This window comes from Euleptes europaea, chromosome 18 (genome assembly GCF_029931775.1).
Source record: "Euleptes europaea isolate rEulEur1 chromosome 18, rEulEur1.hap1, whole genome shotgun sequence".
In the NCBI taxonomy this organism is placed as follows: Eukaryota; Metazoa; Chordata; class Lepidosauria; order Squamata; family Sphaerodactylidae; genus Euleptes; species Euleptes europaea.
This window is the reverse complement of record NC_079329.1, coordinates 13,705,143-13,721,007: the sequence shown is the minus strand read 5'-3', so window position 1 is coordinate 13,721,007 and position 15,865 is coordinate 13,705,143. Positions and strand designations below refer to the sequence as shown.

The 15,865-nt window shown below is 50.6% G+C and overlaps 1 protein-coding gene across 1 annotated transcript in view; it reads right to left on the bottom strand.

Annotated features, from left to right (window-relative positions):
• Positions 1–10,282, bottom strand: part of ALDH16A1 (aldehyde dehydrogenase 16 family member A1) — a 33,161-nt gene extending 22,879 nt beyond the window's left edge. The window contains exons 1-7 of the mRNA XM_056864024.1: positions 9,502–10,282; positions 7,025–7,404; positions 4,649–4,751; positions 4,355–4,481; positions 2,582–2,760; positions 1,977–2,054; positions 339–523 (exon numbers count right to left, since the gene is read on the bottom strand). Coding sequence (XP_056720002.1) covers positions 339–523; positions 1,977–2,054; positions 2,582–2,760; positions 4,355–4,481; positions 4,649–4,751; positions 7,025–7,404; positions 9,502–10,282 — 1,833 coding nt within the window. The remainder of the gene's footprint in view (positions 1–338; positions 524–1,976; positions 2,055–2,581; positions 2,761–4,354; positions 4,482–4,648; positions 4,752–7,024; positions 7,405–9,501) is intronic.
• Between the last annotated feature and the right edge of the window lie 5,583 nt (positions 10,283–15,865).

The following is a 15,865-nucleotide window of genomic DNA, read 5'->3' as shown; positions in this document are numbered from 1 at the left end:
CAGAAAAGATGCCATATTGACCAGGAAGGTGCTTGCGGGTCTACTTCAGTAGCACATCTACGCCCCCCTCCACCAGACACAACATATGAATCATGAAAAATCTATTAGCATTTCTACAGCGTTTTCTGTCATTAAGGAGTTCACATGTGGTGTCACTGGGATCTCGCATCCCAGCCAGCAGGACTGCCTCCATCTTGCGACGAGGCAAGGGAGCAGCTGAGGCAGAGAAAGAGGCGCTTGCTGAGGCCACTTAAGAGGTTTGTGGCCAATGCAAGATTTCAACTAGGCACACAAAGCTATTCAAAGTATATCCCAGATACCCAGAGAGGGTCATTTACCTCAGCGGAACCTGCAAAAGCCACTTGGTCAAGGCCCGGGTGGGAAGCCAACGCCTCACCCAGCGCCTGGTCGCCCGTGATAACATTGAAGACTCCGGGAGGGAGCCCAGCCTGGGCACAGACCTCGGCCAGGAGCAGAGCTGTCAGACGGGTTGAGCTGGCTGGCTTGAGCACCACTGTGTTCCCTGTTTGACAAGGGGTTACGAGACAGAGGAGAAAGAGAGGCTTGGAAGTGTCTGGAAGAAGCCCAGGCAAACGTCCACCCCCATCATTGCTTCATGCTGATTTCAGGTGATCGTGGGGAAGAGGTTAGGAGCCGAGCTGAACTCCACAGGCCTTCCCTTGAACAGGAGAAAGCGGTGATAATATTTATTATTTTATACAGTGTCCCCGCCCTTCTTCGAAGGAGTTCAGGATGGTAAACGTCATTCTCCCTGAAAGTGACTGACCAGCCCAGGGTCACCCAGCAAGGTTCATGGCCAAGTAGGGATCTGACCCACGGTTTCCCAGACCCTACTCCAGCATCCTAACCATTACACCACACTGGCAGTATACAAAAACAAGCGATGGAAGCCAGACACAATTTAACATTTGCAAGTAAAGGTGGCTGAAAAAGGAGGGACATAAAGATGGCTGAAGAAGGAGGGACATAAAGAGATTTCTAAAATGATAAATGGTGTGGAGGAATGAGAGGACAGAGACGGGCGTTCTCCCACAGCATTAGAACAAGGGTGACTCGGGACAAATTCACCCAGTGCAACATAATCTTATGGAATTTGCTTCCACAAAAAATACTGTGTGGGAAGGGGGCTAATTTTTTTTTAAGGGATTGGACAAATTATTGGAGGCGGAGCTATCAGCCATTATAGCTATACTTTATACTTTACTTTATTATGGGCATAGACCAGCAGCATAACAGATAAACCATGACAGCTAAATGCAAGCTCCATTTCCACAGGCAGAACCCACACGAAGCTGCCTTCTACTGAATCAGACCATCGGTCCATCAAGGTCAGTATTGTCTACTCAGACTGGCAGCGGCTCTCCAGGGTCTCAGGCGGCGGTTTTCACATCACCTACCACCTGCTCCTTTTAAATGGAGACCCTGGGGATAGAACCTGAGACCTTCTGCATGCAAAGCACAGGCTCTTCCTCTGAGCCACAGCCCTCTCTCTCAAGTACTAGAAGCCTGGGACAACCAACAGAGAAGATCAGCTGCCCTTCATACCCTGTTTGTGGGCTTCTGGAACACCATGTAGAAAATAAGATTCTGGACTAGATGGACTTTGGGTTCGATCCAGCAGGGCTCTTCTCACATTCTTGTTTACATCAAAACAGCAAAATTACAAACTGGCTTCCTAGTAAAGGACATACATAGCCGTGCATATACCTCCTAAGCCAGTTCCTTTAAAAACATAGGGATGGATCCAGCTAGCTTTTCTGCTGGTGAACAAAATTAAGTCTTCCTTTGACTACCCAAGAAGGCTCTGATGAGGACCACGGCGCCCGTGTGGGCAAAGGCCATGTGGGACGGGGGGTGTAGAAAGGAGAACTGGGGAGGAATGGGAGAAGAAAGCTGGCTGGATCCCACCCATAATAATGTTTGCAACAACAGAGGAACTTCCCACTTAGACATACCCATGGCCAGAGCTGGACACACCTTCCAAGCCAGAGTCAACAAAGGGAAGTTCCGCGGGATGAGAACAGCTACAGCACCTGTGAGAAAGGTTTACGTTTTGTCAGGAGAGATCAGTTGCACCTTTGATACCTTTACATAATTATTATTTCCAGAGCACAATTTTCCATTGGCTGTTACCTACTGCATCAGAGGCCAGTGGAAGTAGCGTTGTCAACCTCCAGGCGGGGCCTAGAGATGGCCCAGAATTACTACTGATCTCCAGACTACAGAGATCGGCTTCCCTGGAGAAAATGGGTGTTTTGCAGGGTGAACCGTATGGCATTATGCCCCACTGAGGTCCATCCCCTCCCCAGGGCTCCACCCCTTAATATTCAAGAATTTCCCAACCCGCTGTTGGCAACCTGAATGGAACAGTTGCCCTTGGTCAATGTGGTCCCTTGCCTCCAGGTGTTGCCTTTGGTCAATGTAGACCCTTGCCTCCAGGTGTTGCTTTATCAATCTACCCAACACTTCAACATTAAAACTGAAGAGCTATCCCCAAAGAAACTGGTCCAAGGACTGGGGGCCGGGTTCTGAGCTAGAACTCCAACATCCTCCAACTCACCGAGAGGCTTCCAGCCCTTCATCTCCACCTCCATCAGTTGGGCCCAACCAGCGTAATGGTAGAAATGCCGGACAACCAAAGGGAGGTCTGCATCCCGGGCCTCGCGGAGAAGCTTCCCGCTGTCTAGGCTCTCCAGAAGGCTGAGTAAGCGCTGGTGTTTCTGGATGGTCCTGGCCACACTGGCAGAACAGAAGGCATCATGTCAGTTGAGCGAGGTTGAGAAAAATACCTCACAACTGTCTGGTAGGCGACTATTTCCATAGCTCCATCCAGAACTAACAACAAACCACAGCTTGCTATTACCAAAGGCTTGTTCCTGTAACAACAAACCGTAGGTTTGTTATTACAGGAACAAGCCTTTGAAATCCTCAGGCCTGAATTCTCCCTTCCCCTTTCATGCACAGCTTTGGGAATGAATGTTTCCTCGTCCCCAGGAAACCAGAGTTTATCGTGATGTCTGAACTGGACAAAATGGCAAACCGTGGTCTCTTGCCTCAAGCCAGGACTCCGAGCCACAGCGCAATCCCAGTGTGTAGGCAAGAGAACAAAAAAGGCAGTTTACTGCTTTCTCCGATTCAGATGTCCAAACAAACTGTGGCTTGTTAGGAACCAGGACGTGGAGAGGATGAAATTGCTCTCGCTCTCTCTTCCTTCAAGGCAACTCTACTGCTGAATGAGTAGGAAGGGCAATTTCGCCTCCTTCCCACTCCAGCTCCCCCATCCCAACTGGCTATTAATCCATGCAGCTTCTGGGGGCTTATTATTATTTGCCTGGTGTCAGCAGGCAATCCCTTCTTTTCAGTCCCCTGCCCTATATAATCTGAGGAGTAGGAAAAACATGAAGGGGGGGTTAAAGGCATCAGCGGGGAAAATTACTAGAGTGTCACTAATCTCTATGCTAAAGACCACAGAGATGGAGGAAAATAATTCCTAGACTTTCACCATTGACAACCCCCCTTTTCCCTCACCCGCTCCTCCAATTATTATTGGGGAAATTCCTACAGCATCATCTGGAAATGCCATCACATTCCCCTGAAATGCCACCCTTCTTGGGCACCACCCCAAAAATCTTCTGGCATTTGTTAGTGCGCAGCTAGCAACCCTAGGCTCTTGTAACCCCAAGAAATCTACTTTAGAAGGGAATGGAGAAACAGAAAGGAAGGCAACCAAGATCCATGCTCCTTCTGCTAGCAGTAGTTAGGATCCAATCTTTCTGGTTATGTCTGAGTATCAGTTTCCCTAATTTGGAAGAAACCAAGGCTGTGGTCATTAGAGATTAAACAATAACCTCCTGTGTATATCTAGAGCAGGGGTGTCAAACTCAATTGTTACGAGGGCTGGATATGACATAAATGTCACTTGGTCAGGCCAAGTCATGCCTCATGAGCACAGATCGAGGGTGGGTGGCTGCCTCGGCTGGCTCGTGGGACAGTTCTCAAAGGGCCGGATCTGGCCTTATGTTTGACACCCCTGATCTAGAATATAAACTTGTGCCACCGGCCTTAAAGAGTCATAGGAAACAGTTTGATTTAAGTACTCAGAATTCTGTAAGAGACCCATAGCTCCCCTCCCCCCATGGAGCTACAGTTCCCAGAGATCTCTAGGAAGAAGAAATGGCTGTTAACCCAGATTAAGTCCATAGTGTATACATGCAACATTGGGCACTTTAAATAACTATCGGTATTACCACCCAAGTAGCTGTGGTGACAGTTATAAAACTACCAGGACTCTAGAAGCAGTCCCACGATGTAGCAAGCCTGGCCTCTTACTTACTTGTAGAGGTGTCGGGCTCGAACGTGGCCAGGCTGTTGACCCCAGGTTTGAAAAGCTTTCGTGGCAGCACCAACAGCTGCCTTGACATCCTCTCCATTCCCCTGGAGGGTGGTGGCTAAGTGCTCTCCTGAGAGCGAGGGAGAAAGGAAGGAAGAGAACCTGTGTTTGGTTTGCGTGGTTGTTGTAGAAAGACTCCAAAGCCATGGAGAACCCCTTGATTTCAGTAGATTGGAGTAACTCAGCATACGTCCTCACAGACAGCTTCCCGCATAGCTCATCGCATCTCTTCCTTACCTGTGGTGGGATTTTTGGTGGCGTACGTCTCCCTTCCCCCTGGTTTCAGCCACTTGTCATCTACAAAATGTCCAAAGCTACGGCCGTGAGACTCCAGCCAGGCCTGGAAAGAAGTCAGGGAAGAGATTAATACCCACATAAACTGAAGGGATATAATCCAAAATAAATAATGAAGAGGCAAAGCAGAACCTATCCTCTACCGGAAGGATGGAGACCATGGGGAAACTTCCCCAAAAATAATCAGCCCCAACTGATATTTCAAAAGAAACCAATATGATGAAAATGGTCTGTGTGAATTCCATTGGGGAGGGAGGAAAGGGGGAAAATTGGCTTTCTGAACACATACTTGGCTCCCAACCTGCAACACTCTAGTAACTTTGGGGAAAAGGGCTTTTATGCATGGCTGTTTCACTCCTCCAATGACTTCAGGTCTTTGTTTGGATTAGGCATGGTGTTTTTGACCATCAGAGGCTGCCTCGCTTTCCCCCCGCGTTTCGAGGGACCTGTTTTATCTCAAATTTGAAAATGCGGGGAAAGTCGGGGGGAGAGCAAGGTGACCTCTGACGGTTGGAAGGGAGGCATCTTACCCCCCCCCCTGCTTGAGACTCTGGTGAGATGCTGGTCATGACAGGCTTTTTAAGCGAGGACGTTTCCCCACGGTCACCCCTGCCGACTGCTTCGGGGCTTCCTTTTTATTATGCATGCCCTTTCTGACCCTCAGAAGTCCTCTTGCTCTCCCCGTGCCTTTTGTCTGCATTTTTCAGATTCTAGCTAAAACAGCACATGCAAAATGTGGGCAAAACATGTGGGGTGAGGCAACCTCTGACGCTTGGGCGGAAAAGGCATGCATAATCGAAAGGAAGCCCCGAAGCAGTTGGCAGGGGTGACCACGGGGAAACGTCCCTGCATAAAAGGCCTAAGCTTGGAAGGACCACACGGCCTGAGTATACGGCAGCTTCACAGCACATTGGAGCATGCTTACGGAGAAAAATACCCATTTGGGGCAGCAAACCCTGCCCTGCACAAGACACAACAGAAGGCATACAGCGGGCATCTCCATCGTCCACACGCTGCTTGCAAACGATGCCAGTGAATGGGAACGGCTATCTGCTTGGTACCAAGGTCCCAGATTGGATCCCTATTACATTTCTAGCCTGCCATTCCCTTTTGGCCTAACCTACCTTACAGGGTTGTTGTGAGGCTAAAACGGACAAGAGGAGGACTGCATATACAACCACTCAGAGCTCACTGAAGAAGGGACAGACAGAACACAACTTTCTTTTAGGGGAAAAAAAATATCTGCAGCAATGGTTAAGATTTGGCTGGCTGCTCTTCATGACTTTGTGGTGTGCATTAGAATACTTCCTTTTAAAAAGATTTTGCTTTATAATGGGTTTTCCCCTCTGCTAATTGGCATCATCTCAGATTTCCGTGGACTCCTCTAGGATTTATGTAACCACCAGATGGATATACTTGCAGCTGACCCTGCCCTCTTGACTTTTGTGAGCCGGAAGGGAGTTGAAAACTGCCAGGATTTGCACACAGGTCATAAAGTCAGGGCTGTTAGCCTGAATCAACAGCATCTGTTTATTCAAACAACCTAACCCCCCACTCTCCACTCCACCATACCAGAGACAAGAGACCCATTAAAGTAGGGTTGCCAGGTCCCTCTTCGTCACTGGCAGGAGGTTTTGGGGGCGGAGCCTGAAGAGGGCGGGGTTTGGGGAGGGGAGTATAAACATACATACACACCTGCTTACTTCAGACTCACTACATGCATCTGATATAATGGACTCTACAGTCCTCCAAAGCTTACTGTAACAAGATCATGTTGGTCTCTAAGGTGCCGCGAGACTCCTCTGTTCATTTTTGCTAAAACTGCCGCCACCCCTCTGGAATTATTACCCTTCTGTCGGTTTTTGTAGTTATCTGAGAGTGTCCTCCCGGCCTCCCTTCACATCAAGCTTATATTAGATTTGCATGCACAATCAAAAATGTAAGGCTACAATGACTTAAGGAGCAGCTTATTTTAGGATCACAGAGGCCCTTGAATAAGGGGTCTAAGAGACAGAACATTTGGGTAGGGGGTCATGGCTGCGTGTTTTGTGAGCAGAAGGTGCCAGGTTCAATCCTTGGCATCTCCACTGAAAGATCTCAGGTAGCCGATGTTGAGAAAGATCCTCCTCTGCATCAGACACAGGGGAACCACTGCCAGTAGACAATACCGAGCCAGATAGACCAATGGTCTGACTCGGTATAAGGCAACTTTATAGAGCTTAAGTTCTCCAGAAGCAACATGGAAATCAGCTGAAGGCAGGGGTCAGAGCTCTGGACTGCTGTGCTCTTTGCAAATGGATTGCTCTTAGCGAGTGCAACCTTTAAGAGCAGAGGCTCTTGAACGCTGGTGTCTTTCGGAGTGTCCCCGTCAAGGTCTTTGCAGAGATTCCAGTGCTCCTCTTTTACGAGCCGAGGCCCATTCGTCTCCTTGTCTTCTCCCCTGGCGTCTCTCTCTTTTTGGCTCTTCACCCACATCTGCCGGATCCAGTCCATCTCGGCTGTCCACAGCCTCCTGTCCTTCTCCCGCTGGGCCTTCTCCTCCTCCCACAAGCCCTGGAACAATTTCTCCCGTTCCCGGAAATGTGTCCGGATATCCCGTAGGAGCTCGTCAAATTTGTCGTCCCGGGGTCTCTTCCTTCTGTTCCGGAGCTGGGCCAGTTTTTCTCGGGTGCTCAGCAGGGTTCGCGGTCTGGGAAAAGCTGGAGGGGGCAACAGAGAGAAGGCGTTCACTCAAAAATGGGATCAAGGCCACACCTTCTGGAGCCTCCAGAAGTACCAATAAGATGTGAGAATGGGTTCAGTGACACAAACGGAATATTCTTAAACATTATAGAGAAGCAGAAGAGTTGGTTTTAATATGCCAACTTTCTCTACCACTTATGGAGGAATTAAACTGGTTTACAATCACCTTCCCCCTCCCTACAACAGACACCCTGTGAACACAAGAAGCTGCCTTATACTGAATCAGACCCCTGGTCCATCAACGTCAGTACTGTCTACTCAGACTGGGCAGTGGCTCTCCAGGGTCTCAGGCAGAGGTCTTTGGTGTCACCTACTTGCCTAGTCCCTTTAACTGGAGATGCCGAGGATTAAACTTGGGACCTTCTGCACGCCAAACAGATGCTCTGCCACTGAGCTACAGCCTTTCCCCTGTGAGTTAGGTGGAGCTGAGAGAGCAGTAAGAGAACTGTGACTAGCCCAAGCTGGCTTCATAAGTAGGAGTGGGGAAACCAACCAGGTTCACCAGATTAGCATCTGCCACTCATGCGGAGGAGTGGGGAATCAAACCCGGTTCTCTAGATTAGAGTCCATTAGAAGTGGGTTTAGTGGGCCATTAGCTTGGTAAAGCACAGCAACAAGGGCACTATTGGGGAAGAAAGTAACACTACAGGGTTTTATTTAAAATACCATAGAATCATAGAGTTGGAAGGGACCTAAGGTTTCCCAGAGGCCAGCAACCTCGGTCTGAAGTCACCAGGAGCCCCCCTGACAGCTCGGCTTGGAGATCTGAATTCCTGGGATCAAAGGGAGGGGTCTAAGTAGGGTTGCCAGGTCACCACCGGCAGGAGATTTTGGGGGCGGAGCCTGAGGAGGGCAGGGTTTGGGGAGGGGAGAGACGTCAATGACATAGAGTCCAATGGCCAAAGGCAGCCATTTTCTCAGGGTGAACTGAAAGGGGAGATGATAACCATCTTCAAGTACTTGAAGGGCTGTCATATAGAGGAGGGTGCCGAGTTGTTTTCTGTTACCCCAGAAGGTCGGACCAGAACCAATGGGTTGAAATTAAATCAAAAGAGTTTCCATCTAGACATTAGGAAGAATTTTCTAACAGTTAGAGCGGTTCCTCAGTGGAACAGGCTTCCTCAGGAGGTGGTGAGCTCTCCTACCCTGGAGGTTTTTAAGCAGCGGTTAGATGGCCATCTGTCAGCAATGCTGATTCCATGACCTTAGGGAAGGTCATGAGAGGGAGGGCACCTTGGCCATCTTCTGGGCATGGAGGAGGGATCACTGGGGGTGTGCGGGGGAGGTAGTTTGGAATTTATTGTACAGGGGGTTGGACTAGATGACCTTGGTGGCCCCTTCAACTCTATGATCTCTATCGGCTGGAGACAGGGTTGCCAATCCCCAGGTGGTAGCTGTAGATCTTCTATTACTACTGATCTCCAGCCGATAGAGATCAGTTCCCCTGGAGAAAAGGGCCGCTTTGGCCATTGGACTCTATGCCATTGAAGTCCCTCCCCTCTTGAAACCCTGCATGCCTCAGGCTCCACCCCCAAAATCTCTGGGTATTTCCCGACGCACAACCCTTGCTGGAGATCAGTTGCAACAGCAGATCTCCAGCTAGCACCTGGAGGTTTGGTAATCAAAACAACAACAAGTGCCCCGAATGTAGCTACTGGAAAATCTTAGGCACTTATGGCAAAACGCAAACATAATTATGCGGTTATCCAAACTGTATTGTTTGCATAAGCACAAACACGAACAGTATAGTATGCAAAAGCACAAATATACATGTACTTGACACAAATATCAGAAGATGCAACTACATAAAGTCCAAATCATATTACATCAACGGATCGTTGATGTAATATGATTTGGACTTTGTGTAGTTGCATCTTCTGATATTTGTGCCAAGCACATGTATATTTGTGCTTTTGCATACTATACCGTTTGTGCTTATGCATACAATAGTTTGGATAACCGCACAATTCTGTTTGCGTTTTGCCATAAGTGCCTGAGATTTTCCAGTAGCACCTGGAGGTTGGCAACGCCAGGCCCACCCTGAAGCCACTCACCTCTCCGACTCAGCCCTGGCCTCCAGGGGCCGTCCAGGTGGGCCCGGCCCCCCTGGCGCAGGAGGGGCCCCTCCATCCTTGGCGGCCCGAGGCTGTCCCCTCCGGGGCTCTCCTCCTGGGGGTAGAGGTAGGGCGGCGCGCCCCCCTCGCGGGGGCCGGGCTCCTCCCCCGGGGGGCTTCGCTCTCCCTCCAGCAGGCTCCCGGCCACGTGGCGGCGGAGGTGGGGTGGGATCGGGGCCCCGGCGGTTGCATGGGAGGAGGAGGAGGAAGAGGCAGCGGCGGAGGGGGGCTCGCCCTGGGGGTCCAGGTCGCTGCCGTCGGGGGCGGACCCCTGGGTCCAGGCGTAGTCCTCCTCCCGCAGCTCCGGGTCGCTCTCTTCCTTGATCACCACCTGGCACCAAGGAGGGGCTCCACCTCCACGACCCCCGCCGCCCCCCACCCCCAGGATGGCGTCCAGCTCGTGGAAGAAGCGGCAGCGCTGGCGGGCCGCGCCGTCCTGCAGGCGGGCTTGCTTGTAGCTCTTCTTGAGGTCCTTGCCCTTGGTGCGGCACTGGTCCTCGTCGCGCAGGTAGCCCTTCTCGGCCATCCGCCCCGAGATCCACTGGTACACGTCGGCGTTGCGGTGGCAGCGGCGCAGCTGCGCCTGGATCCCTTCCTCCCCCCACAGGGCCAAGAAGTCCAGCGTCTCCCGGTGGCTCCAGGTCGCCGCCCGGGTCCGGGGCGCTTTGGGGCGATCCGCCGTCTTGGGGGCCGGGAAGGAAGACGGGGAGGGCGAGGACATCCCGGGGTTGGGGTGGGTGGGGGGCGAGGGGGGATAAAAAAAGGGGGGTGGAAACCAAACCCCCAAAATGCAGGGTGTCAAGGAGTTCCAGCCCTCAATGCCTAGCACCGAGGGGCGGGGGGGGGGGCTCCTATCTGGGTCAGGATGCAGACAAACCTTGCCACTTTGCAGGGCACCTGGCCAGCCTCCGCCAGGCAAAGGGGCCCAAGTTCCTTTACACACCCCAACCTCGGTTTAATTGCAAGCCTCACCCCGGTGCACGCTGGGATCTGGGGGCGAGGGGGGATAAAAAAAGGGGGGTGGAAACCAAACCCCCCAAATGCAGGGGGTCCTTCAACCTCGGTTTAATTGCAAGCCTAACCCCGGTGCACGCTGGGATCTGGGGGGCGAGGGGGGATTAAAAAAAGGGGGGATGGAAACCAAACCCCCAAAATGCAGGGGATCCCCCCCAACCTCGGTTTAATTGCAAGCCTCACCCCGGTGCACGCTGGGATCTGGGGGGGCGAAGGGGGATAAAAAAAGGGGGGTGGAAACCAAACCCCAAAAATGCAGGGGATCCCCCCCAACCTCGGTTTAATTGCAAGGCTCACCTCGGTGCACGCTGGGATCTGGGGGGCGAGGGGGGATAAAAAAGGGGGGTGGAAACCAAACCCCCAAAATGCAGGGGATCCCCCCAACCTCGGTTTAATTGCAAGCCTCACCCCGGTGCACGCTGGGAACTGGGGGGCGAGGGGGGATTAAAAAAAGGGGATGGAAACCAAACCCCCAAAATGCAGGGGATCCCCCCCAACCTCGGTTTAATTGCAAGCCTCACCCCGGTGCACGCTGGGATACACCCCCCCCTCCTCCTTTAACCCACGAGACCGAGCGAGGCGGGGTAGAGGGGCGGGTCCCTCCGCGGTAGCACGTAACCCGAGGTGGGACTTACCACGGGCGCGCCGGCCAATGGCCGCGCGGTATGCAGATGACCCTGGCTCGAAGCGGGGCTTTCGGCCCCGCCTGCTCCGGCCACCAAAAGAGGAGAATCTTTTTACCCCCCTGCTAAGAAACGCGGGAGACTTAAACCCCCCTTAAACCCCGGGGAGGGTAGAGTCTGGCCATTGATGCATGGGAGGTTCAGCCTTGGATTTGCTGCTGTCTAGATGCACGTTTTCCTCATCCAAATTCTTAAAACTCAAAAATAAGCCCCCATGCAGAGCTTTGAGAATTTGGATGGGGAAAATGTGCATGCACAGAGCGGCAAGTCCAAGGCAAAACCTTCCATGCATAATACAGAAGAAGAAGAGTTGGTTTTTAGATGCCGACTTTCGCTACCCCTTAAGGGAGACTCAAACCGGCTTACGATCACCTTCCCTTCCTCTTCCCACAACAGACACCCTGTGAGGTAGGTGAGGCTGAGAGAGCTCTATCAGAGCTGTGACTAGCCCAAGGTCACCCAGCTGGCTTCATGTGGAGGGGAGGGGAAACCAATCTGGTTCACCAGATTCGCCTCCGCCGCTCATGTGGAGGAGTGGGGAATCAAACCCGGTTTTCCAGATCAGAGTCCACCGCTCCAAACCACTACACCACGCTGGCTCTCAATCCAGCTCCAGATTCACTTCTCTCTTTTAAGCACACGGTCCCTGGGGCCTCCTGCCTAGGGAAGCTCGCTTTTGCAAGGATTCTTCAAGAAGGGCTGTCGCGAGGATTAGATTAGAGTCCTCTTTGGTAGAAAGCAGAACTTCAAAACATAAGAGGTGCCTCCCTAAATCAAAGCAGCGGCCCTTCACGGCCAGCTTCCTGTCTTGCGGAGCAGCCAACAAATAGTGCACAGAGGCCAAGTAATCCCTACCGATGTTGCCTCCCTGAACTTGTTTTGCAAGGTAGACTGCCACTGAATGTGGAGGATCCCTTAACCCCCCATGGCTAGTAGCTGGACACACCTTCATGGATCTTTCTAAAGTCCTGGTCCGTGCAAGCAGCCACCACAACACTCACTGGCAGCTAAGTAAGAAGAGGGTTGAACGGTAAAGATCCGGGTCAGAGCACATATTTATGCATGTGAGAGACAGGGTTCTAGGTTCTCTAGAAAGGGAGAGGTGGATCTTGGGAGTAGCAGAATGTCACTATCACATTTTCATCCCAATTTTCAAGGATCTCAGGACAGCATACACAGTTCTGCTTTTGGACCTTCACAACAACCCCGCGAGGTAGGTTAGGTGGAACACCACCGGCTCATATGCTTGACTGGAATGTCTCCCCACTCCTAGACTGCTACTCCAGCCACAGTAGCACAATGAGTCTCTGGGGTTCTATAAAGAATGTGGACATCTAGCGAAAAAGATAGGGAGGCAAGATGCCTGTGCCGTCACACGTGCATGCTTCCTGCCCTCCCCCCCCCCCCACCATACAGGCAGATTTAAAGCAGCCAAAGGCACCGACACGCATCTCTTCTTTATGAGACAGACCTTTGGATCCTGGGTGGTCAGTGACCCACATCATAGACTTGAGAGTCTATTCACATGTACACATGAAGCTGCCTTATAGAAGAGTTGTTTTTTATATGCCGACATTCTGCACCACTTAAGGAAGACTCAAACCAGCTTACAATCACCTTCCCTGCCCCTCCCCACAACAGACACCCTGTGAGGTAGGTGGGGCTGAGAGAGCTCTAAGACAGCTGTGACTAGCCCAAGGTCACCCAGCTGGCTTCATGTGTAGGAGCGGGGAAACCAACCTGGTTCTCCAGATTAGCGTCTGCCACTCATGTTGAGTGGGGAGTCAAACCCAGTTCTCCAGATCAGAGTTCACCGCTCTTAACCACTACACCACGCCGGCTCTCTGAAGATTATACTGAATCAGACCATCGGTCCATCAAAGCCATTATTGTCTAAGACTGGCAGTGGCTCTCCAGGGTCTCAGGCAGAGAGGTCTTTTGCGTCACTTATGTGCCTAGTTCCTTTAACCGGAGATGCCCGGGATTGAACCTGGGACCTTCTGCTGCCAAGCAGAGGCTCTACAAACTGAGCCACCGCCCTTCCCCATTCAGCACAGTTGCTGGATCAGCAACAGAGCAAAGGTTAGCGACTGACCCAGAGAAGCAAAAGAAATGTTTAACTTTGCTTTAAAAAAAACCACAGAATAAAAAGCAATGTAAAAGGTGGATTCTGCACCAATCAAAGGAGGGGTGGTGATGAAAAGTGCCCCCCCCCCAGCAACAATGTCCCTGCTTCTTTCTCTGGCACTTTTCACACATGTTGAATAATGCACTTTCAACCCACTCTCAATGCACCTCGCAGCTGGATTTTACTGCCCGAAATCGCAAAAACCCACTTGCAACTGGTCGTTTAAAGTGCATTGCAAGTGAATTATCCAGTTATGTTTGAAAGCGCCTTCTGCGTCCTCATCTCCCTGGGCATCAAACCCCATCCCAACTCAGTTGTTCCACCTGCAGGAACGCTTGTTTAGCCCTCTAGACCCGCACTTGGGGGACCCAGGCGTCCTGGGGGGAGGAGAGGCAGCGACTTCAGGACGTTCCCCTTACCTGGGCTGCCCCAGTCCCCTCTGGGACAGGCCCATACTCCATGGCACTGTAGATCTCGTACACTGAAGGGGCCCCACGGCTGCCTGGCGCTGCGGAGCCCGCCATAGACCCTGACACTGCACGCCTGGGACAGTCAGAAGGCGCCAGCCGGGACCCAAACCCTCCGCCCGCCCACTCCACAGCGCCCCTTCCGGCCTCCCAGCTACCATAGAGACTACCCACCGCGGAGAAGGAACAAGGGAAACGTCAGTTACGCACAGGAGGTTTTGCTGCTCTCTCGATGCACATTTTTTCCTATCCAAACAACTAAAAACTATAATAATCCAATTGTTAGTTTATTATAATGCAATAAATAGATATATAGTTTATTATTATATAATATATAGTTTATTATTATATAATAAAAACTGTAATAATCCAATATAGTAATCCAAATAACTCAGAACTAAAAAAATAAGCCCCTGTGCAGAGTTGCGCACAGGAGGTTTTGCCTTGGATTTGCTGCTCTCTCGATGCACATTTTTTCCTATCCAAATAACTCAAAACTATAATAATCCAATTATTATAGTTTATTATAATATAATATAGATATATAGTTTATTATTATATAATAAAAACTACAATAATCCAATACAGTAATCCAAATAACTCAGAACTCAAAAAAATAAGCCCCTGCGCAGAGTTATGCACAGGTTTTGCCTTGAATTTGCTGCTCTCTTGATGCACATTTCTCCTATCCAAATAACTAAAAACTATAATAATCCAATTGTTATAGTTTATTATAATACAATATATATATATATAGTTTATTATATAATATATAGTTTATTATTATATAATAAAAACTATAATAATCCAATACAGTAATCCAAATAACTCAGAACTCAAAAAAATAAGCCCCTGTGCAGAGTTCTGAGAATTTGGATGGGAAAAATGTGCATCGAGAGAGCAGCAAATCCAAGGGAAAAACCCTTCTGGGCACAAATGGCCAATATATCTCTCTTACTCCTCGTTTAGGGAGTAACTGAACTTCCGGTAAAAACCGAGATGAGCCCTGATTATTAGCGTGGCGCCGCTCTATGTTTTATGGCCGTCTCGATGGTAGAACTGTCTGTATCCTTCTGTGCCGTCACTTCCTTCCCATCCAAAGACATAAAGTAGACGCGAAAGGTCTACTTTAAAGGTAGATTACTGGGGGGGAATCTGAAAAATGGATCGTTATTATTATTATTGGCCTAAAATAAGTGAAAAACGTGGTACTGAGAAAAGGCAGGAAGACGAGGGGGGGGAGATAAGGGAAGTCTTCTCTCTGCGTTCTTAACTTTTAGCATCTTTTCCTTCCCCCTCTTAGGACAACCGAGCGTAGGAGTTGCTATAGCAACACCGGAAGTTTGTTCCTTTTGAAGTGCATCCTACCCAGGCACCACACTTGGAGAGAGGAAGCGGGTAGGTGTGTGATGTTGGTGGACCCATCAAAATAAAGAAGCCAGGGAGGTCTTACTTCCAAACGAATATGCCTGGGAGGATTGAAGGTTTGGGAGGGAGGCCAGTTGGAGGGGGGAGATGTGTGGTCTTATCTGTGGGTGTGTTAGAGGCGGGGTCCCGCGTAGGGTTGCCAGGTCCCTCTTTGCCACCGGTGGGTTTTTTTGGAGTGGAGCCTGAGGATGGCGGGGTTTGGGGAGGGGCCATAGAGCCCAGTGGCCAAAGCGAACTGCTCTCGATCGGCTGGAGATCAGTTGTAATAACAGGAGATCTCTAGCTAGGACCTGGAGGTCGGCAACCCTATTACCCAGCTCCCCCCCCCCCACCGGCCAATTTTAAAAGCTCTGGAAAATAGAGAATTTGGGCAAAGTCTGGAACCCTGGAATTCTGGGTTTTCTGAAAAGTGAATGGGAACTTGCTCAGTACAGGAAAGGGGGGAGGAATGCCATTCTCCCTGCTTTAGGGGGTTTCCTTCCTAACCCTCTGGGTCTGCTGCCCGTTGCCTGAGGGGTTATACTGTTCCCTGCCTTGAGGGGTGGCTTTGTTTTTAATCCTTATGTCATGGTCTCTGCAGGCTG